This window comes from Stegostoma tigrinum, chromosome 20, assembly GCF_030684315.1.
Source record: "Stegostoma tigrinum isolate sSteTig4 chromosome 20, sSteTig4.hap1, whole genome shotgun sequence".
NCBI lineage: Eukaryota > Metazoa > Chordata > Chondrichthyes > Orectolobiformes > Stegostomatidae > Stegostoma > Stegostoma tigrinum.
The window spans coordinates 46707155-46732845 of record NC_081373.1 but is presented as its reverse complement, the minus strand read 5'-3'; the positions used below and the strand labels follow the sequence as shown (position 1 = coordinate 46732845).

The 25691-nt window shown below is 40.5% G+C and overlaps 1 protein-coding gene across 5 annotated transcripts in view; it reads left to right on the top strand.

Annotated features, from left to right (window-relative positions):
- Positions 1–24766, top strand: part of a1cf (apobec1 complementation factor) — a 40498-nt gene extending 15732 nt beyond the window's left edge. The window contains exons 5-12 of one of the 5 annotated variants that reach the window (XM_048551260.1): positions 1600–1838; positions 7133–7297; positions 9010–9107; positions 9201–9471; positions 11823–11944; positions 12045–12181; positions 19746–19876; positions 23156–24766. In XM_048551260.1, the coding sequence (XP_048407217.1) occupies positions 1600–1838; positions 7133–7297; positions 9010–9107; positions 9201–9471; positions 11823–11944; positions 12045–12181; positions 19746–19876; positions 23156–23379 (1387 nt within the window). In that variant the 3' untranslated portion in view covers positions 23380–24766. Of the gene's footprint in view, positions 1–1599; positions 1839–7132; positions 7298–9009; positions 9108–9200; positions 9472–11726; positions 11945–12044; positions 12182–19745; positions 19877–23155 lie in introns of all 5 variants that reach the window. The other 4 variants (XM_048551259.1, XM_048551257.1, XM_048551258.1 and 1 more) reach the window with 4 other exon arrangements.
- The last annotated feature ends 925 nt before the right edge of the window (positions 24767–25691 follow it).

The following is a 25691-nucleotide window of genomic DNA, read 5'->3' as shown; positions in this document are numbered from 1 at the left end:
CCAGTTGCCCAAATACATTGTTACATGTTTTGTCAAATTTTATCACCAAATTCACATTCAATTCCCCCAGAAAGTTTTAAATGCATGTACCAGTATCTGTACAAATATATCTCCAAACCAAAGAACACTAGCAGACACCACCTGATACATAGGCTAAAGAATGGTCCCACAATTGTGAGCTAAGGGCCGTATTTATTAAGAAGAGCAGTTTATAGACCAGAAACTAAATTCGGATATTAGTTTTTGTACATGCTTGGCATTACATTTGTTGAAGAACATGTAATGTTTTCCTGTACTTTGCCTATTGGCATTACTCACTTATACCAAAACTTAAAGAATGCCAGCTGACAAATGAGAGCTGAAACTGAAAGGCTAATTACCCACTTCCTGCATGAAACCTCGGAAGGTTGCAGAGGGAACAAATTAACCTATTGAAAATAATCTATTATTCCATGTTATTCTGTAAGAGTTCACGATGAGTCCCTAAAGCACTGGACTTTGGAATTCAACTTTCTGTGGGTTTTCCCTCCCTGTAAAAAACACACTTGTAAATGTATTCACGCCATGAACGAACCTGAAAGGAAAATGCAGAATGTAGACGAAATAACTCCACGGAGGCTGATATTCTGTCACAAGGCCACCCCTTATTTACCCGTGGAGAGTCCTTAACACTGATCCAGCTCCCTCAAGAGCCAGCTCTCAGTGTGAACAGAACCTTTGACACCCCTGTTTATATCTGTCAGCCAGGGCTCCCTGACTGGAGCAGATTGACAGCCTCAGTCAGGGAACTCATGTTCTGCAAGGGCCATCTGGTTAGAGAGCGTAGATTTAGACGAATCAATAAAAGAACCAAAGGAGAAATGCAGAAAAGCTTTTTCCAGTCATGATTTGGAATGTGCTGCCTGAAAGGGCATTCCAAGAAAATTCAACCCATGGAAAGTTGAATTCCAAAGTCCAGTGCTTTAGGCACTCATCGTGAACTCTTACAGAATAACGTGGAATAATAGATTATTTTCAAACATATAAAATACATTATTTTGAAACACATAAAATAATCAGAGGGTTAGATAGGGTGGATAGGGAGAGCCTTTTTCCTAGGATGGTGATGGCAAGCACGTGGGGGCATAGCTTTAAATTGAGGGGTGAAAGATATAGGACAGATGTCTAAGGTAGTTTCTTTACTCAGAGAGTAGTAAGGGAATGGAACGCTTTGCCTGCAACGGTAGTAGATTTGCCAACTTTAGGTACATTTAAGTTGTCATTGGTTAAGCATATGGACGTACATGGAATAGTGTAGGTTAGATAGGCTTCAGATCGGTATGACAGGTCGGCACAACATTGAGGGCCGAAGGGCCTGTACTGTGCTGTAATGTTCTATGTTCTATGTTCTATTTTTCGAAGGGGATAGGATATACACTTGCAAAGGAAAATGCAGTGCTGTGAGGAAAGAGCAAGGTTGGGGAACTAATTGGATAATTACTTGAATGACCCAAGCGAGGCACGATGGATAAAATGCAGTCCTCCGGGAGTGTAAGAATCTGTGAAGAATATTAATTTGGTGATCAGCTCGGTAACCTTGGGTCTTGGCTTTTCCTGCAGAAATGGCCGCCTCTTGGGTGTGTGCGCAAGTGTGGACAATTGCCGGCTGTTTGTTGGCGGGATTCCAAAAACAAAGCGGAGGGATGAAATTCTGGCAGAGATGAAGAAGGTTACAGAAGGGGTGGTTGATGTCATTGTGTACCCCAGTGCAGCAGACAAGACCAAAAATCGAGGATTTGCCTTTGTGGAATACGACAGTCATCGGGCCGCAGCTATGGCAAGGCGCAAATTGTTACCAGGTTTGAAACTTACTGTGGCATGTTTTTACAAGGAGCAATTGAGAGATCAGCTGAGATCTGTCTAGCTATGAACATCCTGCTTTCAACATTAATGTACATCCTCACTGTGAAATCTGTTTGAGGTGCAGTAACTGTCAAATTTAAATTTTAATCTTTTTTGACTAATAACAGACTAATATGGGGCATTTTTAGAGTTCAAAATTTTATGAAAATTCATCATTCTTCTACCATCTTGTGGGAACTGCAGGCAATTGATATTGCCTTAAAACTCCGAAGATAAAGTATGAATATTAAAACACTTAATTGTTAGGTGATCAAGTCAGCTTAGCAATAAGTGAGTAAAAAATTGAGGGAAAGCATCAAACACAGGGAAAAAGCACTTAACTGCCCAAAGCTGATTGGCAGATCAGATGACCGGTCAGAAAATAAAGAACAGCAGAGAACAAATAAAATGCTAATCAGAGGAGGAAATTACAGTATGAGGGAAAGCTGGCTAGGAATGTGTAGCAAAATTTCCTAAGGTGTTTAAAAAGCAAAAGAGCAAGTAAAGAGTGAGATTGGGGTGTTAAAATATATAGCAAAGAAATGTACAAATGTTTTGCTTCTGTTTTCACTATCGCGGATTCAAAAAAGAAGTTCCAGCAGCAGCTGAAAATTAGCAGATAGAATGCAGATAGGAACTCAGTAAAATTACAATCATGAGGGAAGTGGTACTAGGCAAAATGCTGGAGGGATGTGGGCTGACAGTTCTCTGGGTCCAGATAGACTTCATCCTAGTTACTCAAACAAGGTTGCTCATAAGGTAGTAGGTATGTAGGTGTTCATGTTCCAAATTCGCCAGATTTATGAAAGGTACCGTCAGATTGGAAAATAGCAGATGTAACCCATTTGCTCAAGAAGGGGCAGGAGCAGAAAAAAAAACAATAGAACAGTTAGCTTGATATTTGTCACAGGGAATTGTTTGATTCATCATTAAAGAAATGAGCACTGCACACATAGAAAAACTGAATGTAATCAGGAAGAGTCAGCATGGTTTTGTCAAAGGGAAATTGTGGTTAACCAATTTATTGTAGTTCTTTGAAGGACTTACGTGTGCTGTGAATAAAGGGAAGCCTGTAAATGTACTGTTCTCTGATTGCCAGAAGGCATTTGATAAGTTTCCATATCAAAGGTTATTATTGGAAACTGATAGTATATAGTGTAGTGGGTTATGTATTAGCATAGACAGAAAAATGGCAGGCTGCCAGAAACATTGGATACAAACAAGGGTGTTTGTCTAATTGACAGAATGTGTCAAGTCAAGTGCTAAAGGGGTCCGTGCTGGGTCCTTTTTTGCAGTTTAGACCAATGACTTAGATGAGGACAGTAAAGGAATGGCAGCTAAATTCACAAACAACAAGGGAAATAAAAGGCATGTTGCGAAGGAGCCATAAAGATGTTGCACGTTGATATAGTCAAGGCAATGGAATGGACAAAATCTGGCAGATGGAGTATCATGACAGGAAATATGAAGTTATTACAGAAGAATGAAAAAACGGTGTATTACATAAATGGAATTCGGAAATGTAGAGGGATTAAGATTAGAGGTATAGAAGGATTGCATGTGTCTCGAAACATTTGTGTACAGCTACAACACACATTCACGAAGGCAAATGGAATGCTGTCCTTCATTACTAGATGTATTGAACAGAAGGCTAAGCATTTTGCACTTCAGTTATACAGGGTGAGACCACGTCACAAATACTATGAACAGTGTTGGTCTCCTTATTGTAGGATAAAATGCATTGGAGACCATTCAACAATGGTTTACTGGACTGAAACTGGTAATGAGAGGGCCTGCTTATGTGGATAGGTTGGACAGACAGGGCTTGTTTCCCCTGCAGGTTAGAGGAGTGAGGGTGACTTGATTAAAGTATATACAACCTCAATATTGTTAGCAATGTGTATGTGAAAGGATATTTTCTCTTCTGGATCAGCCCAGAAGTAAGGAGTACTGTTTTAAAATTGGGGCCACCCTATCAAAACAGAAATGAGGAAAAAAAGATTGTGCAACTTTGGATCTCTCTCTCTCAGAAGGTGATGAAGACAGGGCCATTGATTAGTTTTAAGAGAGAAGTTGATACGTTCACACTTGGCAGGGGAATTGAAGGTCACTGGGGATGGATGGGAACATGAAATTTGAAACACAAGCAAATCAACCATGGACCTTACTGAATGGTGGAACAGGCTCAAGGGATCAAATGCTCTACTTTGGCTCCTATTTTGCACTCTGAAGCCAAGGCTGCAACTCCTGATTGACAAGTACTGGTCCTTTGCTAGCCTAGATTCTTCCCTGTGAGTTACATTATTTAGCAAGTGCTCGTAGCTAACCTAATCTTTCTCAAACTTTAGAAAGCATCTGTAGTCTGTTCCAACCTGTACCATGTGCAAAGTGGCATAGAGACACTAAATTATCCGCAGCATTTAAACTCAGCATGTCATCCAGCTTCCAGAGGTATGTGAGAAATGATATTACCAGAGGACCTACACCCCCCAATTCCAACCTCGGGGGTCCCCCATTGTCTTACTAAAACATTGGGAATGGGTGGAAACTTAGCCAGTGTCCTGAGCCAAAGTCAGATCTAAAATAATAGGCCTGCAAATGACTGAGATGAATTAAGATTGTCTGAAAATTAATACAAGCATTAGACATACCAATAGCACCTCAGCTTGAAGACCTGCTGATTTGATTTACTTGTGAATGGGTCTGTACTTCTGTGTAGTCAGAAATGAAGGCAGTCCCAGTACAAACAAGGGCACAGCAGATTGCCATGTAACATTGAATGATTTTCGTGTAGGATTGTGAATTTCTCACTCTTTAAATTAATTCATTTTCAACGCTTATCCAATAGTTGTGTATTTATAGAGGAAATCGTCGGCTATTGTCTAATTCGTCCTTACCTCTCAGCACATTAAAGACCTGAACTTATAATTCACTCAGTTTGTTTTCTTGAGTTAACACATGTTAACTTCCACAAACTTCTCTCAAAATCTCAAACTATGCAATTACCAATGTTACCTTTTGTCTGATCAATCTTCAGTGCTCTAAAATCCTTTAGAAAGCAGAGCAGCTCTACAGAATCAGCTCATCAATGGCCTACACAAGATTAGGTTTGTGTTATAAGCCTTTAGAATAACACAGGCCCACAGTTGTAGTGAGGCTGGACTATATGCTTAGAGATAGCAGGAACTGCGGATGTTGGAGTCAGAGACAACATAGTGTGGAATTGGATCAACACAGCAGGCCAGGCAGCATCAGAGGAGCGGGAAAGCTGATGTTTCAGGTCAGGACCCTTCTTCAGAAATGGGGAAGGGGAAGGGAGCTCAAATAAATAGAGAGGGGAGGGGTGGGGCTGGGAAAGGTAGGTGGGATGATGATAAGTGAGTGCAGGTAGACGTAGTGGGAACTGGTCAGTGGGATGGGTGGGGTGGATAGGCAGGAGAGAAGATCAACAGGTTGTGTCAGGACAAGGAGGCGGGGATGAGAGAGGGGGTTGAACATGGGATGAGGCTGGTGGTGGGGAGATTTTGAAACTGGTAAGATCCATATTTTGGCCATTGGGTTGCAGGGTCCCGAGGTGAAATAGGAGGTGCTGCTCCCGCAATTTGTGGGTGGTGTCATTGTGACACTGGAGGAGGCCCAGGATAGACATGTCATCCACGGAGTGGGAAGGGGTGTTAAAATGGTTGGCCATCAGAGGGTGTTGTCACTTGTCATGAGCAGAGCGCAGGTGCTCTACAAAGCAGTCTCTGATCCACTGCTTGGTCTCACCAATGTAGAGGAGGCCACATCAGGAGCAGCAGATATAGTAGATCATGTTGACAGATGTGCAGGTGAACCCCTGAGTAATGTAGAAGGTTTGTTTTGTGCCTTGAATGGAGGTGAGGAGGGAGGTGTGGGGGCAGGTGTCGCACTTCTTGCGGTTGCAGGGAAAGATGCAGGGGGCGGTGGGGCTAGTGGGGAGTGTGGAGTGGACAAGGGAGTCACTGAGTGACTGGTCCCTACGGAAGGCAGATGGGGTGGAGAGGGAAATATCTCTTTGGTTGTGGGTTTGGATTGTAGGTAGCAGAGGATGATACATTGGATGCAGAGGTTGGTGGGGTGATATGTGAGGACCGGGGGACTCTGTCCTTAGATAACAAAGTGTGCAACTGGATGAACACAGCAGGACAAGCAGCATCTTAGGAGCACAGAAGCTGACGTTTCGGACCTAGTCCCTTCATCAGGACTCTGTCCTTATTTTTGTTGGGGGGATGTGAGGGCAGAAGTGCAGGAAATGCAAAAGATGCGGTTGAGGGCATTTTTGATCACCGGATGGGGGGTGGTGTTATGGTCCTGTATGCTGCCTGACTAAACTTATACCTTTGCCTTGGAGTGAGTTTGATGAATGAGCATGTGCAAGTCTTCTCTCCTAACAGTTGAAATGTAAATGCTTAGAGGTTGCAGTCAGTAACAACCTCGTGTCTATAAATTAAGAAATGTTCAGGAGGTAAAGTTCGACTCAGTACTGATTCTAGACTTCCTGTGCATCCTGTGTGTTGGCTAATGCTATAACGCAAACACACCCAGAATTAAATGCCATCAAGATCTAGAGAAATGCTTCTTATTTCTGAAGGTCAGATCTTACTGGAACAAGATCATCCTGATATGTCTTGGAAAGTGACCTTGTTCCAGCATCTAGTTTTGCCGTCCTGTCAATGGTTCTTAAAAACCTTGGAAAGTTTTGTAATCCTGGAGCACCGCAGAAAGCCAGGTGCCACACCAGACCTGTACTAATTCTTTGAAGATTTATGCCATCTGCAAATGTCGGCCTAGTGCTAATACCCTACATATGGTGTAAGTTTTGCACAAGAGGGCACACTTTTCTGCAGCAGATCGTCAAGCTGAGGTGCCATTGGTATTTCTAATACCTGTATTAATTATTAATCAATCTTAATTCATCGCAGTTGTTAAGTGACCTATTATTTTAGTGTGCACTAAAACCCTTTCACAGCCACAACACACAATAACTTGAAGAAGCCAATTTTTACTTGACATGTATGGGCAATTCCAGGTTCCTACGCAAATGCACAGCTTGGAAGTGATGCTGGATACATCTATAATAACTAAAGCCAACCATCTTCAAATAGTGAATGATACAATGCAAACTAGCAAGTGGAACCTTACCACTGCCACAGCTCTCAGAGTTAGTAGCTCTCATTGTACCACTTAATGAAGACACTTGTTACTGACACATGCTGTCTTCCCAATTCAGGAAGGATTCAGTTATGGGGACACCCAATAGCAGTGGACTGGGCTGAACCAGAAGTTGAAGTCGATGAGGAAACAATGTCATCAGTCAAAATTTTATATGTACGTAATCTTATGCTACCAACCAGTGAAGAAGCAATTGAAAAAGAATTTAATAGCATCAAACCAGGTAAGACTAGTATAATCCAAATGTGAAGATTATGTGAATTGGAACGGCTTTAGCCTTATTCCAAAGTTCTAGAATTCAGTTTGTAGAATGACTGAATTAAATTTGCTGTAGCAACCTTTATTCACTATTATCAATTTAGCACAAACTTTTATATATATATGTAATATTTTGTAAACAAATAATCTAGAATCTTCACTTATCCAAATTCAAAAGTTGTATAGTCATTGAAACATAGTAGCTGGAGGAACATGGAAACAGGGTTCAGACTTTCAGCTCTTTGTGATTGTTCTGCTGCTCCATTAGATCACAGCCAAACTGGCTCATACCTCCATTTATCTGCATTTGTTTCATTATCTTTAATCCTACACCTGACCAACCTCAACCAATATCAATCTTGATATTTTCAATTGACGTCTCCTCAACAGCCTATTGGGAACAGAGTTTCCACTACACATCTTTTTTGAGGATGTGTTTTTGAATATTACTCCTGAACAATCTTGCTCTAATTTTAAGATTCTTTCCCCTTATTCTTAATTCACCCACTAAAGGAAAACCTTTTAATTTTATTCACTCATGGGACATGGGTGTCGCTGGCTGGCCAGCATTTATTGCCTGTCCCTCTCATCAGCTTCGATCATTTTAACAGCATAATTCAATCACCCCGTCATCTTCTATGCTCAGTGTGTATAGCACCTGCATCAACGTGCCCAGCATCCTGCCGTAACACCTTCCAACCTTGCAATCTCAAGAGGACAATGTTTGCAAACACGTAGGAGCCCCATTACCTGCAGATTCACTTCCAAACTGCACAACATCCTACCTTGGAGCTCTTTTGGCATTCATTCACTGGCAATGAGTCAAAATCCTGGAACCCTGTCCTGAACAGCACCGCTACCAGCTGCAATGCAGTCGCGCAAGAAGAAGGCATGTCACACCTTGCCAAGGGCAATCAGAGGTGGGCAGTAAGTGCTGGCCATGTCAACGATGATCACAAACCAACACTGAAGAAAAGAAATTAAAGTAAATGTCTATGCAACAGGCCCTCATGGTTTAACACTTTCTGCCTCAGGATCATTCTGGGAGACGGCATTGCGCTCGGGCAACACTATATGAATTGTCGTGAAGTGTATGCACAGAGCTGAATAAGGTGCTAATAAGATCTAATGAGTACTGTTTACATCTGGAACATAACTCCTACATCTCTGTATTGGATTGAGCCCTCATGAGATAAAGATTGAATATTCCATTAGCCTTTTTAAATGTAAAAGTCATATCCAGAACTAATTTCCCCTGCCGTGATCCAGGAGATTGCGTGCCTTCTGAGGGGCCTGATATTATGGGCCTTACATGTAAGCGTCATGTTGCCTAGTTCCAACATGACTGAGCAGGGCAGACTGGATAGAAGACAGACTATTGCTTTTCGTTCCTTTTGGTTATTTCTGTTAATGGATAAGAGATCATTTTTTCTTTTCTATATTTGTTTGATGGTCACATGGTTTTAAGAATGCAGCGTTTTAAATTGGCGTGATTGTACCCTCGACATTAGCATTGTTGTGGCTTTGCTAATGATGCGCAATTTAGCAGGTTGACGTTTTCTACAATCTATATTGTGCTCAGAACAGCAATGCAATTTGATACCAGGATTTCAAATACTGTCGGACGATGTGGGTATTTCAATATACATGAACTTGGCTCAAATGTGTTGCTTTCAGGCACAGTTGAAAGAGTCAAGAAAATCCGAGATTATGCATTTGTTCATTTTGTTACCCGAGAAGATGCGATTAACGCCATGAACAAGATGAATGGAAAGGTACTATTGGAATTTCTAATAACTGAGGCAAACTGTGAGTAATGCACTGGAAGGTATTGACGATAACCCGTAATTTCTGTGTACTCTTCGAAGGTGTTGGATGGCTCTCCAATTGAGGTCACTCTGGCCAAGCCTGTGGATAAGGACAGTTATGTGCGTTACACCAGAGGAACCGGAGGTCGAGGGGCATTGCTGCAAGGAGAATATACCTACGCCTTAGGACAGGTGTATGATCCTGCAGCTGCCTACCTTGGGGCCCCTGTTTTCTATGCACCCCAGGCCTACACAGCTATTCCCAATCTGCGTTTCCCAAACAAGGGGCATCTCAGTGCAAGGGGGATGATACGGGCTCCCTCTGTAAGAGGTAATTCCTTCTTTCTGCATCCACCCTAAAATAAAAAAACAGAATCAGAAGTAATACTAACGTATTGATTTGTCGGAAGCTGGTGCCTTGATAAGTCACTAATAGCTTTTAAAATCAGCAAAATAAAATGGGCTCAAAGATTGGTAAAAGAGCTCAAAGATTCTGGTTAGGATGTCACATTAGTCCTACAGTCCCAAGGCATTGTTGCTATTTCCTATTGATCACAAATCAAGCAAAGCAGAAGGGTTGCACAAACATTTTCAGTTCTGTTATTTAGAAAGATCAAGTTCTGACAAAAGCAATAGATCAATCAAATTGCAATAGATGTTCAGGAAAATTTAATACATCAAATAATTAATCTCATGGCTGAGATTGATGTCCTGATTAACATCTTAAATTCTTGACCCACTAGTCTAAATCCTTATAGTGGTTAATAAACAGGTGTGGAAAGGCCTAGGAGACAGTCTGTCATCAAGTGGTTGGTATATATTTAGGACTTACAACTGAGGTTGGAAATGGGTGAAGAATGAAGAGTACAGAGTTGCTGGTAATATCACTATTAGTAAGATGCCTTCAGGCTGTAAATATTGAGGGTGAGATTTTCGTTTAAAGGACAATGAAATACCTCAGTAAACTGAAGCCCAATACCCGCAAGCCTGAATATCTGGCTTGTCAGCGGGCCCTGTAGGTTGCCCCTGCACAGTCCAGCAGCTGTGACAACATTTTATTTTTAAACTGTGAATATTCTTCAGAAGGAACCTTCATCTTGAGGTGCCCTTTCATACTCCAACCTATGTCAGCAGTGCCTACCTCTGATGGTTGACCTGACAACCTCCCAATGGTGGAGGGTCTCCGACTGGTACATGAACCTTGCCCACCACCCTTACTTTGACAGGACGCCCAGAATGAATTAAATATCCCCCTCCTCTAAGATATTCCTTGTAGTCTCGCCGCTGGCATTTGAGGGATCCCAACCTGCATCTGTGTGCATGTGTCTGTGTGCGTGTGTCTGTATGTGTTTGTGTGTGTATTGTAAGACCATAGGACTACATTCTCCAAATAACACAACATTCATCTACCAGTCAGCATTCAACTATTCCACTAATAAAGAAAGTAAGCATTTGAAGTGCAATAATTTTCCAATTTTATGCTCAATTAGGAGGCAGTTCTCCTAAATTATCTGCACCAGGAGCAGTAATTTCTTTTGTCATTGTCATTATGGGATGTACTTATGTGTCTGAAAAAATGATGATGCCAAGGAAAGTGAAATGTGGTGCCTAAAAAAGATTCAGTTGTTGCAGAAAAATAGCTTGAAACATTTTTTTGCCTATTTTTACCGCTGATGTGCAAATTTGCCAATTGCATGAATGTGATCCTGACTTGCAGCAATCTAGTTTGAAATATCCGCAAGTCACCAAAATGTAGAGAGTGGAGGAATTTGCCATTTGGAAATTCAATGTGTCTTTTACATACCATGCCTTTTACTCAAATAAAGTATTTTTATCCTGGTTTGTATCTTAGTAAAATCTGCTGAAACAATTGTAGTGTCTAATTAAGGAACCAGCTTGACAAATGGCAGTAACGTTAAAGATTCTGTGGTTAAATGTTCAAAGCATGTCAAACTTGGGTTTCAGATGGTTTTTAATCAATAACTATAGCTTTTTGATTTCCTTATTTACAAATTCAAAATTAAAATCAAATTTCCAAGAAGGGTTACAAATTCAATCAAAAGGTCTCTTATTTTGAATTGGAATGTTTGACCATTCAGTGTTTTGTGTTCAATACAGAAATAACAAACCAGAATCAGTTTTAATCCATGCATGTTTAAAATAATGCTCAACCTCAAACATAAGGAATATTTTAAAAGATGAGCTGGATAGAAATGAATTGGCAATATTTCTGCATGGAGTTGATGTGCTGAAGACTCCTCCTGAGGCATATAAAACACTTGCCCCAGGATCTATTCCTCAACTCTTTTTGTTCGTTAATTTTCAATGTTTAAACGTACAGTTGATAAGCTCATCATTGAGCTTTCTCCATGGACGCCAATCAAGCGAGATGTTTCACCAATGTCACTCCTTGTTAATTGTCATTCACCACAAGATTCATGGTAGTACAGGGTACGCATGTGCCATTTTTCAGGCATGAACATCATCTTTCAACAAGCTTGATGATTGAGGTTTAGCCTTTTCATTTAAAAACGAGAATCAAAGTGATTTCTGGTGATTCAGTTTGATGCCTTCTTGCATTCCTAGAAATTTACATGAATGTACCTGTAGGGGCTGCAGGAGTTAGAGGGCTAGGAGGACGAGGTTATTTGGCTTATACGGGTGTTGGGCGTGGTTATGCAGGTTACCACGTGAAAGCAGACAAAAGGCAAGAGGAGAAACTTTACGACCTCTTGCCTGGAATGGAGCTCACTCCAACCAACCCAGTGACCCTGAAACCACAAGGAATAAAGCACCCATCTCAGGTATGAACATCTATGAATTCATTCAAAAAGTTTTCCAAACTGTGCCGAAGTTGTTCAGTGAAACTAACACGGAGACAAAACAAATTGTGTCTTAATACAGATTTTAGAAGATATATGCCAAAAGAACAGCTGGGGACAGCCAGTTTACCAGCTTCACTCGGCAATCGGACCTGACCAAAGACAGCTCTTTGTATATAAGATCACCATTCCCGCTCTTGCCAATCAATACGCAAGCATGTACGTAATACCATTTAATTTTGTGAAAGACTTTTGCAGTTTATGTTTCTGTTAAAGATCATGCGAGTTGACATCATTCCGGGGGAACTGAATATATCTTTATTGTAAAGTGGGGAAAATGGATCAGAAGTTTACAAAGGTAAGATCATATTCAGAGGAAGGGTCACTAGACCTGAAACATTAACTCTGATTTCTCTCCATATATGCTGCCACACCTGCTGAGCTTTTCCAGCAATTTCTATTTTTGTTTTTGAGTAAGATCAGAATAGCTGGAATATCTCTTTTTGCCAATACTGTTTGAGGGATAAGCATTGGCCAGGGCACTGGGGAGTCCCCTGTTCATGCAAGATGGTACCAATACCCGATGACTCCTTGCGAGCCCCTACAGCAGCTCTAACTCTAAAATCAAACAGTCATGTCAAAATAATGCAATGGGATCTTTCAAGTCAGAGTTACGGCCTCCAATGGTTCAATGTCGCATGAGAATTTAAATCTAGATAGTGTGCTCCTTTTCTCTGCAGTGGGATTTAAACTCATGCCCTTTTCATTCAGGGATGAGAGAGTTAGCCCCTAAGTCATGGTTGACACCAGGGTTTCTAGGCCTTCAAGCACACATAGCTCCCCACTGCAGTCAGTGTAACTCCAGGGCAGTGCTGGTTGCCATATGTAAGCTCTCCAGGAGCTGAACTGGGCTACTTGAAATTTATGTACAGAACCCTACGTCTCAGTAACACCCCCACTCCCCCCACCTCTGCAAAAAAAAGAGCTGGTTGCCAGGCGTGGAGCATAACATTGGATAGGATAGAAACGGGTGCCATACCCATCACATGTTCACCTTCACTGGAATTTTATGCGTGGCAAGATTGGCGTTGGGCAACCCACCTGCCCTTAAGCCCATTGGTGATTTCAGTGGACATTATATGGCAATTTAATGGACTGCACCCACTACCACTGGAATTTTATTGCTACTGGTTATCCTAATTTATTTATTTGGGCAATCAGGTATATTCTGGTGCCTTGACTGTGCTCCCAGAAAAGGGCCCTTCATATTAGACTCCCTGGGCTTTTGCAGGGCCTCCCTTTCCCTAGCAGAGCGGGCAGTCCCTGTTAGATCAACATACTTCCTTCTCCCAACCTTCCATTCACAGCCCACAGCTGGTCTTGCTGAGCTTGGTCCTGCTGAGGACGACTCCCACTGAATCACCACCACTTCCAAGCTTCTCCAGCTTCCATTGCAACTCCTGGTCAGGGAGCGTCTATTGTTCTATTAGTGGCCACCGGAGGCACTACTGAGTCTGAGAAGCTGGCAACTTTCTGATTGGCTACGCAGAGGTGATACAGCCGTCCTCATAGCGGCAGAAAATGTGACCCTAAAAATCTGATGATTGTTAAAACCCAGACATGAATTCCAGTACCTTTGGAAATGGGTTCACTGCTGCTGTGATAAATCCCAATGTATACTTCTGATCATACAGATGAGAACATTCCCTTAGCTCTTCCTTAAATGATGAGATGCTTTTCCCTCAAAATAAACATATCCTAAATGTTAGATAACAAGGTGTGGAGCTGGATGAACACAGCAGGCCAAGCAGCATCAGAGGAGCAGGAAAACTGACCTTTTAGGTCTGGACCCTTCTTCAGAATGTTCTAAATGTTGTTGTGAAGAGGAGTAATACCAGACTCAATCCATTAACTTTGTTTCTTTCTCCAGAGATGCTGAGTCTGTCCAGCATTCTGTGTGTATGTGTGCGTGTGTGTGTCTGTGTGGTGTGTCTAAATGTTGTATTGTGCATGAGCTACAATGATTTCAATCTGAGTTAAGAAATCTTTCTTGATGCTGTTAAATTGAAGATCTTTTTACACAATACATCATTTATTTCATTTTTTTAAATATGTGGGCATGACAGAACAGCTGTGCCTGACAAACGTGCTGACAAAAATTCTTTGGTATTCAGGTAAAATCGTTCTCAAAAATTTCAGAACTAATGACAGCTTGTATAAAACACTTAGCTAAACAAACACAAATAAGACATCATTGCCACAGTCTTCGTAGCTTCTCTGCTGCCACCTTCACATAAAAACTGGGAATGCAAGGTAAATCTTAATCATTTTCAAAGGGATAGCTTAGTAGAAGAAATGATGCCCTTTATGAATCTTCAAGCATTGCTAAGCAAGTTGCTTTGAATTTTCTCAAGCCATTTCCATTAATCCATAATCAACAGGCACTTTAAAATAGCACTTGAGGTAATGCATCGATCTCACTCTAACAGATTAGCAGATGCTCCCTGTCTGCTTTCCTAAGCTAAAAGAGATCTGGATTTATATGCAAGTAAACATTGTCACAGAGACATCAGTGCAAGGCACAGTTAGCAGTGTGACTTAAATCTATTAAAGGAGTTTCATTCTGTACAGAAAGTTTCTAACCAGTACTGAAGCTACATCAATAAATGCAATAGGGAAATTACAGCTATTATAGCTATTACATTGCAGCCACCTACTCAAGTCACAAAATGCTTCCTAATGGTTGTATTCACAAGCACGATGATGCTTATCTGCTACTGATTCCCTTGCAGTAAAGGTGTGAAAGGTCTGAGCAAGACTGGTGAAAGACTAAGCATTGATCAAGATTGTAGTCTGAACTCTGGAAAACAGAATAAAACAGTATTTAACAGCTATTAGAACTCTAAGAAGTAATCAAAGGAAGCTAATATTCTGAAATGAAGGTCTCTGATAAATAGCAGCCTCTTGTCTTCAGAATGCTTAAGTTGATGATTTTACAGTTAGACTTATAAATGAAACAAGAGGATTTATGAAGAGAAGGTCAACAACTGATACAGTGAGAGATTTGGTACTGTGTTGAAAGAAAAACAGATATTGACTTATTTCCTGTGGCATTTAGTAACAAGGACAGTGTCATTGAAAAATATTTGATACATTTGAAGTGTTCTGTGTCCATTATCTACTTTAGTAGGAAATGTTCGCTCTCAGGTGAAGTTAGTGAATTGTAATAACGTTATGAATCCCATAGAATTTATGGTAAATGCAACAAGCTGATAAAGTAGACAAATTGAGACCTTCCTGGAAGGTGGATGAGCAAAATGAATGGATATGCATTAGGAGAGTTCCTGCAACACCTCCAGAAAGAGGCAGATACAATACAATTCAATAGCCTGAAAGGTGCCTTAGATACTGTGCTAAAGAGGTTCCAATTGACATTCTTCTGACTTTCCTGTTTCTTGAGAATAGTTATATCAGAAAAATGAGACTCCTCTCATGAACCCTTTTTAGCAAAGGAAACAAAAATCAAAAGCACATTAAAATGAAGAAACAGGGTAGGTTTTTCAGCCCATTAAATATACCCCCAGAGTCCCACAGTCATTTTAGCTAGTCACTTTCTATATAATTTTGAAGTTCTTGCTGTTTCCTTTTATTTGTCACCAGTTTTCATAATCAACTTTTTCTCTTTTGATTAGCTTTCTTAATTGTCTGTTGCTGATTCTATAAGTAATTCCCAGTCCTCTGGCTAATATTGAGATTTGCTGCTTTGTGTGCTTTAGTTTTTGATTGGATGCAAGCCTTGACTGCCTTATCAATTGGTCCTTCTTTGGACCAGAAGAACTTTTTTTTGTTGACCTTAAATGTCTCCTGCTGCTCATCAACGGACCTTCCCCTCAGTCCATTTTCCCAGCCCACTTCAGCGAACTCATTCTTCATACTTCAGTAACTAAATGGTAGAATCCCTACAAGCGTGAATAAAGACCGGGCAGCCCATCAAGTCTGCACCAATGCTCCAAGACAACCCCAACCCTATGCCCTAAGCCCTGAATTGATCTTAATTAATGTCAGAACATTGATTTGAGATCAAAATTGCTCTCCCTCAAATTGAATTTGACATTCCACTGGATCACTATCCTCTTAGAGGAACCTGAATATTAGATCGCTTATTAGTTCTTTCTCACTATGCCTTTAATGGATTTAAAATAGCCAGTTCCCCTGGTAGGTTCTGCAATATACTGCTCTAAGAAACAATCGCTGATGCAGTCTACAAATTTTCCTTCTATAGCGCACTTACCCTTCTGATACATCCAGTTAATATAGAGATTAAAGTGACCCATGACAATTGTACTGCCCTTCTTACAGTTTTCATTATTTCCTGATTTATACTTTATCCTAGAGTGAGGCAATTCTTTGGGGATTTATCAATGACTCCTACCCATGACTTCTTTCCCTCGCTATTCCTTATTTCCACCCAAGCTGATTCTACATCACGATCTATCACACCAATATGTCTACTCACCAGTGCATCAATACATAACTTTAGTAACAAAGCTACCACACCCCCTTGTCCTTTCAACCTCTTCTTCTGGAGTATCAAAAACCCTTAAATATTGAGATCTCTGCCACCCTGCGACCTTGTCTCCATATAGCTGTGAAGTCATATTCATTTGTCTCTATTTGTGCCACTAACTCATGTACCTTGTTACAAATGCAGTGTGCACTCAAATAAATAACTTTAAATTTTGACCTGTAAGCCATTATTACTTACTCTCATTATAATTTCTGCTGCACCTTTCTGCTCACATTTTCTGCTTCTTCCTGCCATACTTTGTTTATCATCCACCTTTTCACTACCCTGCATCTCTGCTGTCTCACTACTTTTGATATTTTAAACTTGCCGTCAATTGGACCCTTCCCTGTTCCTCAATAATTAGTTTAAAGCCCAGTCTATAAACCTAGTTATATCATTCAGTGGGTTCAAACAAAACTCATTCTAATGGAACAGTGCGCTTCCTCTCCAGTGTTGGCGTGAGGGCTCCATGAATTGGAACAAATTTCTCCAAAATCCCATCTTTGAGCCATGCAATTACCCCTGTAATCTACTCAGTCTTTCAGCAGAACCTCTTTCCTGGTCCTACCTAAGCTAAATTCTGGATCCCCATACCTGCTTCACTTGAAGTCCTACCTCCCTGTCCCTGACAATGGACCAAGTTTGAAGGATTTATAGGTATTTCTGTTATAACGCGTGTTTCATTAATGCGAACTGGCCGTAATGCAGTTAATGAATACTGGATGCTGTTTGGATAACACAAACCTTCTGCTGTTCAGGTATAACGATTTTCTACCATGATTACCCTATAATGCGTGATTTTCTGTAGCGTGAGGTCACACTAGAACACCACTATCACATTATAGGAGAACAACCTGTAATCTAAGGGTTGTGACTGTCTCCTAACACGGGGTGTCTAGGTTACCCCCTCCCCATTTATGATGTGCCACAGTGTTTACAACTCAACTCCAGCTCAAATCTGAGCCAAAATTCCACTCAGGCCGCCAGTACTAGCTGCTAATATGGCCACCAGCAATCACGCCATTGTCCAACAGCTCTTCCTCATAGTACAGCTGCAACTCAGTGACTGCCGGGACATTTCAATTATATTTAATTAATTAATTTACTTGCTAAATATTTTAAAAGTGAATTTCCTAACTCTACGGTTCAGACTGTCCTGGTTTAAACTATCTTGCCAATTAAGTATATATTGAAGATATACCCAATAAATACCTATTTTTCTGTGACATCACACTTCAGCTATGGGAGGTAGAAACAGGTCGAAGGTGCTCTCTGTCACTATTTTATACCCCATGCTGCTGCTTTTCTCATGCTGACTCTCCTAATCTGTTTCACAATAATGCTGACTTGCTGCACACTCCTGTCAGTCTGCTTCACGGCGATGCTGACCCGCTGCACGCTCCTCCCAGACTGCTTCACAGCGATGCTGACCCCACTGCACGCTCCTCCCAGACTGCTTCACGGTGATACTGACCCGCTGCACACTCCTCCCAGTCTGCTTCACGGTGATACTGACCTGTTGCACACTACTAGAACACAGTGAAATATGTTGAAACAAAAACAGAAGTTACTAGAAAAGCTCAACAAGTCTGGCAGCATCTGTGAGAGAAGTCAGTTAACATTTCACTTCAGGTACCTTACCTCGCAACTCTTGGCTCTGAGGAAGGGTCACTCGATCCAAAGTGTTAACCCTGATTCCTCTCCACAGATGCTGCCAGACCTGCTGTTCTTTTCCAGCAATTTTTGCTTTTGGTTCTGATTTACAGCATATGCAGTTTTTTTTTGTTTTTTCACAAAATATATTGAAAGCCTTGGTAATTAATGCCCTTTCATGGCAAATACAAGAATGTTTTGAACTATAAGTACAAGTACATGTGGAGAATCACAAAATTACCCATTTTTTCCACACACTGATGACTAATTATTCACCATGAAGACTTTGAATGTTTGTAACAAATCCCCTGCAAAATTCAGTCCAACAACTAAGAAAGTACAAAATCCCTCATCATTCATCCTAATATTGAGTTCAGAGTTATCACAGCAGACCAGTAGAGGAGATGGGGATTTATGAATAGGTTGGATGTGTAAGCCTCACTTTTCAAAGATAAAAAGACAGAGAATTGGATTTTTGTTATTAAGGCAGAAACTTTAATTGGGGAATTTTCCAACTTGGCAGACCCATCTCCACAAAAATGGATCGTCTGTGCACCATTTCCATCTGGAAGGGCAGAGTTGGGATCAGTTTGGCTCCATCAATCCTGGAATCAGCTTGGATGTAGCTACACAGGAAGGGGTGTGCTGAAACAGGCTGGTTAGATGGATCACCTCAGTTCTCAAGGACTTTATTCCACTCGTATTAAAGGCTGTCAGGCCCTCTAGCCCTCATCCCTCACTTATCACACCCTCCCCATCTCCATGATTGCTGTGTCCCAGTGACCCCATATTCTGTGCCTTCTGTTCCCCCTCTACATCCTCTAAGCTCATTCACCCAGTATGCACCATGGAACCAATGAACCATATAATAAGTGGCAAGTCTTGAAATGTACTTTAAAAAGTAACACTCATTGAAAGATATTCTTTCAAGATATACAACCCTATTAAAGTTCCAATCAGAGCTATTATTAGTATCAAAAACAGAATGTTTACCTCATTTGACACCTTTTAGTCCTGCCCAAATAAACATATAGGCATCGAACAACAACAGTTCTAAGAAAAGGATAGAAAAATCAACTAAAGCACACATTCCATTTCAGCCTGTGAAAACAGACTCCTGATGATCTAATCCATTTGTGAATCATGAAGCCCAGCCAAGCCTTGACAACAAGGTTATCTGTGAACTCTGTCAACAAAACCAATCTAACTCGAGGGCATAGGTTTAAGATGGGAGGGAAAGATTTAAAAGGGATCTGAGTGGCAACCTTTTTACACAGAGGGTGGTGCTTGTATGGAAGTGGTGGAGGCTGGTACAATTACAACATTTAAAGGCATCTGGATGGGTATATGAAAAGCAAGGGTTTAGAAGAGTATGGACCAAATGCAGGCAAAGGGGACTAGTTCAGTTTCGGAAACCTGGTTGGCATGGATGAGGTGGACTGAAGGGTCTGTTTCCATGCTGTGCATCTCTGTGATTCTATTCATTTGCCCAGCTGACTTGCAATAATGGATCGTATTTGATGGTCATACTAAGAACTGAGCAGAATATTTGCTTTCTTGCAGCCAACCGTTCACACCACCCAAACTGTGTACATCTGTGGAGGAAGCAAAAAGTTATGCGGCAGAGCATGTCCTTCAGATCCTAGGTCTTCAAACTGAAGGTACTGAGCCAACTGCAGCTGCAGCTTTCACAGGTATGTGAAGGTCTGTACTGAAAACAATTACTACACATTGGAGCACTGTGATAAGAACCACTTCTGCATAATTTACAACTCTGTTTTGATGTCTTTAGGACTATATGTCTTGTGTCCATAAAGACGAAAGGTTTCTATTTTAGGGAATAGAATCATGTTGCCTGTTGAGTTCTGAAATGGCATAGCCAGATAAAGAACAATTTCCCTGTTTTTTCACAACATGCCTGGACTGCATAGGATATACACTGTCCTAAATCTATAAAAATAGGAGCAAGAATGAGCCATACAGGCCCACAAGTATCTGCCATTTGTTATGATCGTAACTGATCTGATCACAACCTTATCTCCACCTTTGTGCCTACTCTCTCCCTAGCCCTTTGCCAAAATCTTGAATATATTCAACAGGCCAGCCTCAAGTGTTCATTGAGGTAGAGAATTCTAAGAACTGATGACCTTCTCATTCCCTTTTAAAGTGGGAGTGTTATTTTGAAGCCGCGTGCCCTCGAGATTCCGCTGCAAAACCCTCTCTGTATCTTACATGCTTCAATAAGATCAGCTCTTATTTTTCTAAACTCCAATGAGTATAGACCCAACCTGCTCAATCCTTGCTCATGAGGCAAACCCCTCATCCCAGGAATCAACCTTCTCTGAACTGCCGTTAACTCAAGTATGTCCCCACTTAATGTAAGAACAAAACTGGATTCAGCACTTTAACCAAGACCCCTAATTTTTATACTTCGTCCTCTTTTCATTAAAGACTAACATTCCATTTGTATTCCCAGCTACTAACTGTACTCGAATGGTAATTTTAGTCATTCGTGTACACCCAGATCCTTCCAGAGTGTAACATTCTGCAGTCACTCTCCATTTAAATAATACTCTGCTTTCCTGTTCTTCCTACCAAAATGGGCAACCTGTTGTTTGCCCATATTGTATTCCAAACGAGTTGATCCAACACTAAATACATGAAAATACTGTCCTGGATTGGAAACGTTAAATTAAAATAGTCACCTTGTTAATGTTTCTGACCTTCAGCAAACCTCCATTGCTCTCAGTATAAAATCAAACAGAGGCTGAGTGAGCTAAGGAACTTTAAGGCCCTAGCTTCTCTAGTGGTAGGAGCTTGAATCCCACTGTTGCCAAGGTACTTCAGCGGCTCTGTTGTATAACCAAGTGGAAGTTCTGATGAAAATTGGCAGGATTTTATGTTGTCTTGTGGAACAGGGTTCCTGAGCCTACCTTTGGGCCAGGAGCTCTGGGTTCAAGAATCTTGCTCCAGAGGCGTAGACAGCACATCTGAACAGAGTCCGGACAGCTGAGAACCCTGGATGTTCATACACCAGAAACCTCTCCAGGGCACAGGCTGTTCCTGACATGGAGCCTGATACCCAGTGGACATACTTGGTACAGCTTTTGAAGTGCTGTTATAATTCCCATTCCAGGGATCGCCAGTTAATCACAATGGAGAAAATGTGGTTTAATGAATAAAGATGAAAATGCAATCATGCAGCCACTTTTTAAAATAGACTGACATTAACCAACCTGAACCAGACCAAGCTTAGATCTTCTTAAAATGCTGGAACTAGTGTTGAATTTGATTGCATACACCTCTGGTTCCTGCCGGACTCCATATTAATATGCAGACAGCCTGAGAAAGCCCTTTAATACAGTGTATATTATTCAACATTAAATAAAATGTTCGGACTACATCAAGTTCCAAAGCGAGAAATGAACTGCTTGGCAGCAGAGTTTGTGTTCATGAAGATTATGAAGAGAGCAGGCAGGTACAATAGCATTTAGAGGTCAGGTGATAAAGACAGATACGCTACATCTACAAAATCAATTCAACAATTGTAGTCATCCTCCACTCACACAACCCATTTACTTTCATTTTCCTATCCAAATGGATCTTGAATATTGTCAGACTATCTGCATTTTAAACTCTTCCAGGAGTCCTACGGCAGTTAAAGTAATATTACTAATAACCTGGGACTATGTAACTCCCTGCAGCCTTATACTGATAACACTTTATGATGTCTCTGCTTAAAAATATGGAGTCCAGCAGAAACTAGAGATGTATGCGATCGAATTCAACACTAATTCCAATGCATTATGAAGAACTGTGCTTGGCTTGGTTCAGAATGGATAATGTCTGTCTAGAATAGCAGGAAAGAGTAATTCAGAGAAAGAAAAAGTACAAGGTTAGTATTTTCAAACAGAAATTGCCAGAAATAGCTAATGACAGAATCTGTCAAGAGAGGAAAACAGTGTTCATGTTTCAGGTCAATGGTAGGTCATTTTTAACTCTGTTTTACATTTTATGCTTACGGCCTGATGTACTGAGTATTTCTAGTAGATGCTGTTTTCACATCGAATTTCTAGCATCCGTCATATTTTGCTTTTATGTTTGTATTTATGAGGTCTTCTAACTGATCAGAAGGTACTCTTTACCCAATTGGAAAATGAGACTGACAGTCATTAGAGTAAATTTATCTTGTGGGTTATTATTAAATGGGGGTATTGTTCTCTAATTTGAGAATATGAGCTGTTGTGAGGCATTCAGCCCGGATTCAAAGGACTCCACGTAACTCAGGAGCACCCAATCAGGATTGCACGTGCTCAGCAAATTATCCCCAGGACCTAGAAATAAAGTGTTGCAATTAACAACTACATTCAAAAGTGCACATGCCTCATGTTTGAATTTGATGCTTAAAGAAAAGGGAGCTAGCCTGAATGAAATATAGAAGCAATTTACAAAAGGTGTGACAAGCACTTACCCTGGGTGACTGTTGTCAATCTGTCTGACAAGGATGGGATAAACACGTTTGTGGTGAGCAGTACGAATTGAACCTCTGTATGTAAAGCATTTTGCAATGAGCAACCTGATATACTTTGATATAAATTATGCTTTAGTCCATTCTCTTGAGTACGTGCTGGCAGTAGGGAACTGAGTTTGCTGAGGGTTCTTGTCAAGAAAAATCATTGAGCCACGATGTTTTGACTAATGTGCGGCAGAGAAACGCAGAGTTCATTGCTGCCTGCATGTACTTGGCTAGCCCCTCCATACCTGGCCACAGAGCTGATTATTAACAATTGGATCAGAAATGCTGGAAGGTCAGGTTTTATAATGTAGTGGTATGGTCAGTTCTTAGTTCACTAGACCAAAAACTAACAATGTAATTCAAAAAGAAAGTCTTCACTGCACCTAACATTTCGTTTACTATCTCCAACTTGTAACTAAGCACCCAGGGTAATGCTTTGCTTTGCCTCTTCTTTCAGGCAGACCTCTGTCTATGCCTGTCTCCTACTTGGCTTCATCCACTGATCTCCCATTCCCATGTTATGCTACAGGCTACACATTAGCAGGTGCTGCAGCCACTGTGGCAGCTACACAACTGAAACAAGCAGTTGCCCTCGGCCAGGACCTAGCCGCATACGCCACATACGAAGGATATCCTGCATTCGCAGTGCCTACACGTGGAGATGCCTACGGAGCTTTCTGATAACATTTGGACATTGACGGGCAGCCCTGCTTACACACATTAAAAGCAACAGTGGGAATGATGATTGAAATGAACAGCCAAATATAGATACAGATTAATAGAATGTGATTATTCTCAATGATATGATTCCAATAACCATGTAAACAATTCCAATAAAAGCTAGAATCTAATTATGTAACAAGGCTAATCAGCTTGTACACAAAGATATCTATCTATATATATAAATATATATACATACATTAAGGATGTATCTTAAGTTAAGAGAACTTTTAACACAAAGTAAGAAAGCTATAAAGCCCTTTAATATTTTTATATTTCTCAGGTATAATTTGGCCTTCATGTTTACATTGTAATTCATACTTGTGCCGTACAGGCTACTCAGTTATGAGAGGACTATTAACGTGTTCACGTGAGGTGTGTGCATCTACCTTAGGTATGCATAACTAGAAAGTGTCCATTTTGCATTGTCTGCATTTACTCATAAAGTGTGTGTTTACTCAATTTCAGTACATGCTTGGGATTGCCTTGTCCCAACTCTGAATCCTTATCATAGTCTAGTTTAACTGTAGTGCCACAGGATGGCCCCTGCATAACAGGATATCATTCCTAATATTTCCATGACCAACTATAATACAAACCATATCCTACAAGCAATGTGAGCAGGGAGTACAACAGATATTTGAAAAACAAGTTCCAGCCTACAGCTGCTATATACCAGTAACCAAGTAGAGTAGCATGTGAAGTCGAGGTTTTGTTCAGTATTTAGCAACCATTTTAATGAATCCCTTTCTCCAATGTTTCGGCTGACTCTTTAGTTTAAAATGGAACAAAACTATGCTTTATTGTATTGTGCCAAAAAAAGAGGCATTGACATTATATTTGAATTTTGTAAGGTGTTCAGGAAGGTGCCAAAGCCACAAACAGTGATAACAGTATTAAAGCATGCGCCTGGGAGCGTTTAGAACCTATTTTTGTACCAGTCGTCAAAATATCAATGTTTGTACAGAATATAACATTTTCTCTCAGATTTTGCAATGTTCTTTAAAGAAAATTATCAATCATTCATTTTTTAAAAAACTGTTATCGGGGAAAATTGCTGACTAATAAAACCTAAAAATAAATTGGCACTACAGAATCATGGGAATACTATCAGTTGGTTTGTGTAATCGTTGAGTTCTAAACAAGAAATATTGTGAAGCTGTTGCATGTTTCATTGGATTATAATTTCTCTTGGTCCAGTTACCATCAGAGATGGTGAAAAACATCTATCTCGATCCTTCATGCGTAATGACAATCTTTCAGAATGTGCTCAATAAATGCGGTATGAATAATTAATAATGTTTACTTCAATGCCAACTCTGTTTTCAATAAATATTTCACAAAACTACCCTTTGCTTGATGCCAGGAAGTTATTTTAATTGTGTGAGCAGCTTGTAAAGTACCAGCCATGGAAGTTGGTAACATTATCCCATGATAACATTGTCTCATTTTTATGTCAGAATTTCATGAACTCTAGAGATGTGCAGCTATAATCTAAGTAACACTTAGACACAGTGCTGAGAGAATTTTTGCCGTGTTGAAGTGCTTTCTGATGAGGTGTTAAACTAAGGCCTCATATTCCCTTTTAGGAAAACGTAAGGAACCTTGTGGTAGCATTTTACAAAAGGAAGGAAGGTTTTGAGGTGGCTTTTTAAGATAACTTTTAAAGTATCAAAATATATGGGTTTAGGGATAGTATTGACAAGATAGATGAAGGTTCTGCCATTAATGCAGAAGAGGATGAAACCAGTGAAACCAAATAGTCTCTAATTTATTTATCAATATTTATTCTTAACCAAAACTGTACTATCTTCACTACTGGAAGGAACTTGTATGCAAATTGGCTGTGATTTTCCACATTGGAATAGACATTGCACTTTAAGAAATGTTTTATTTGCTGTAAGGTACTGTTTGACTTCCTGAGAAAGACACAATAGAAATGCAAGTCAAAATAAAAACCCACAAGAATTGAGAATATTGCAAATCATAATAATTCGAAAACAGAAATTGCTCCAAAAACTGAGGAGGTCTGGCAGCATCTGTGGAGAGAAATCAGAGTTAACATTTTGAATCTGGAGACAGTTCTTCCAAGCTGATGGTAAGTAGGGAAAATTTGATATTTATGCAGAAGATGGGATGGGGTTGGGGCCTGGGGTGGGGGGTGTGGGTGATGAAAGAGAAAATGATAAATGGAGATAGGGCCCAAAGAAAGAAAACAAACAGTTGAACAGAAAACAGAGAGGTTAAAGGTCAGTTTGGGATAATTAATAGCT